General features: G+C 57.3%; 1 protein-coding gene across 1 annotated transcript; it reads right to left on the bottom strand.

The window, feature by feature from the left end:
• Window positions 1-205: 205 nt before the first annotated feature.
• Window positions 206-1,660, bottom strand: LDOC1 (LDOC1 regulator of NFKB signaling). The gene has a single exon (XM_033201507.1). It carries the CDS (start codon window positions 1,470-1,472, stop codon window positions 1,032-1,034), a length of 441 nt encoding a protein of 146 aa, XP_033057398.1. The 5' UTR covers window positions 1,473-1,660; the 3' UTR covers window positions 206-1,031.
• Window positions 1,661-1,954: the final 294 nt, after the last annotated feature.

Raw genomic sequence — 1,954 nt, 5'->3', positions numbered from 1 at the left:
CCTTTGCCAAGGCTTGTAAGAAATGCGTTGGTGAAGGAAGCATCAGAACCCTGACAAAGCCCTGAGGTAGCTGTCCCCAGCAGCCTGGAGTTGACAGCAGGGATTACTAGGATTGGTGGTATTCCCTGATTTCCACGGGAATAATGGTAGTCACAGTGACAGTGGTAGAGGTCAGTGATAGCACTTAACTATTAAAAGACAATCATTTCGTTTTTTAGTGCTTGATATTTATTGAAAATAATGCCAATGCTTTTTCCAGGTAGTATTGAGGAGCTGGGCTGAGTGCTTGTTTGTTTTGTTTTTAGTACTATTTGTCCAAATGCACACATCTGTGGGACTGCTGCAATTTTGAAAAAATGACAGCTGTGTAAAACCAGTGCATAGGAAAAAAGAAATAACAACAATTTGGCTGCCAAGCACACCGCGCCCCTGCAGCAATCTGGTAGGGCAGGGGAGGACACTCGGAGTAGGTAGAAAACTAACCAGGCTGAATGACTGGCCTCTTCAGGGGTTGGTGAGCTGTCCAAATCAATGTCCGAAGAGGCATAGCCAACTCTGGCGTTTTCCAGGTTGGTCCTGATCTCGAAAGGCGGTAGTCTGTAGGTGGGATGTGGTGAGTGGATGTGAAGTGGCAGCATAGTTCTCTGGGCAGATGTAAGCCTGGCATGAGGGCAGGTGGCAGCAGCAGGGCTATGGGTGGTCTGCGCAGTTTGTAACAGGGACCTGGCCAATAGCTGGGGTTCAGGACACAGTTCAGATTAGCAGGGGAGGGATCCCCGGGATGGCCAGGGTAGATGACACTTTCAAGCATTTCCGAGTGAGTGAGGCTCCAGCCCCAACCCCAGCAGCAGGTAACTGGAGCGCTATTCCTGGAACAAAGACAAGCACTACGGAGAAATGAAGAAAGAGCAGACGGGCGCGGGTAGGGAAGGGGACCGGAGGGCAAGGGGGAGAGCAGTGGCTCCTGGCGGGGTGAGGGCTGCGGGGAGGGGGTGGCAGCGTGCAGGGCCCTCCCCCCGAGGCCCGAGGGCCTAGTAATTATCCTCTTCGTCCTCGTCGTCGTCGTCTTCGTCGTCATCCCAACCAAAGCACTGTTTCATCTCATCGAGGAAGGCTCGGTAATCACCTAGGATGGGGCTATCCATCTCGATGTAGGGCACCACCCACTCCTCTGCTTCCCCGGTGAGGAGACTGATTAGGAATGCCACCTTCATGGCGTCGTTGCAGAATCGGTTCTCGTTCACGAGCATGTAAGACGCTGTCTGCACGATAAACTCGGGGAGCCGGGAGCTCTCGCCATTAAACGTTTCGGGGAAGGGCACCGGGCAGCTCGGCGGACGTACCTGGCGCAGCAGGCTGGCCCTCTCGCACACCAGCAGCCGCAGCTGTTCCATGAGCTGGCTGTTCTCGATGCTCAGGGCGCGGTGCCGCATCAGGAGCGCGTGCAGCAGCAGCACCAGCTCATCCACCATTGCGAACAGCCTGGAAGGACAGGGTTTGGCTCGGTTCGGCTCGGCCAAGGTGCGCACGGAGGCCTCGCAGGAAGTGCGTGTCCACGGAGGCGCTCGATGGCCAGGGGCTGGGGGCAGGGGGCGGTGCGCGCCGGGGTCCGGGAGACTACGCAAGCTCCGCCCACGAGTCCATTCGGACCGATGGTGCGCCGGCGCGACACGGGAGGGGCGTGGCCAGGCTGGGGGCCGCGGCTGCGTGGGGGCGTGGCCGGGATGGAAGGGTGTAGACAAAGAGGGCGTGGCCAGGGAAAGGATGCACTGGGTCGCTGAACCACCGGCTTGTGGTAGGTCTCTAGGCGGGCAGTTAAAGGCTGGGTTAGGCTCCCCTAGCTCCCGGTTGTGGGGCCTGCGTTAGCAGAGGACCTGGCGAGCGCTGAGTTTGGTCTCAGAGAAGGCAAATTTGTTCAAACTGAAAGGATTAGCCACCCTTCTACCTAGGCAAC

Source organism: Trachypithecus francoisi, unplaced genomic scaffold (genome assembly GCF_009764315.1).
Source record: "Trachypithecus francoisi isolate TF-2019V2 unplaced genomic scaffold, Tfra_2.0 Lachesis_group6, whole genome shotgun sequence".
NCBI lineage: Eukaryota > Metazoa > Chordata > Mammalia > Primates > Cercopithecidae > Trachypithecus > Trachypithecus francoisi.
This window is presented reverse-complemented; position numbering and strand designations above follow the sequence as displayed.

Bases quoted from the DNA above. Each gene is read 5' to 3' on its own strand.
- LDOC1 (XM_033201507.1), bottom strand. From the start codon at position 1,472: ATGGTGGATGAGCTGGTGCTGCTGCTGCACGCGCTCCTGATGCGGCAC.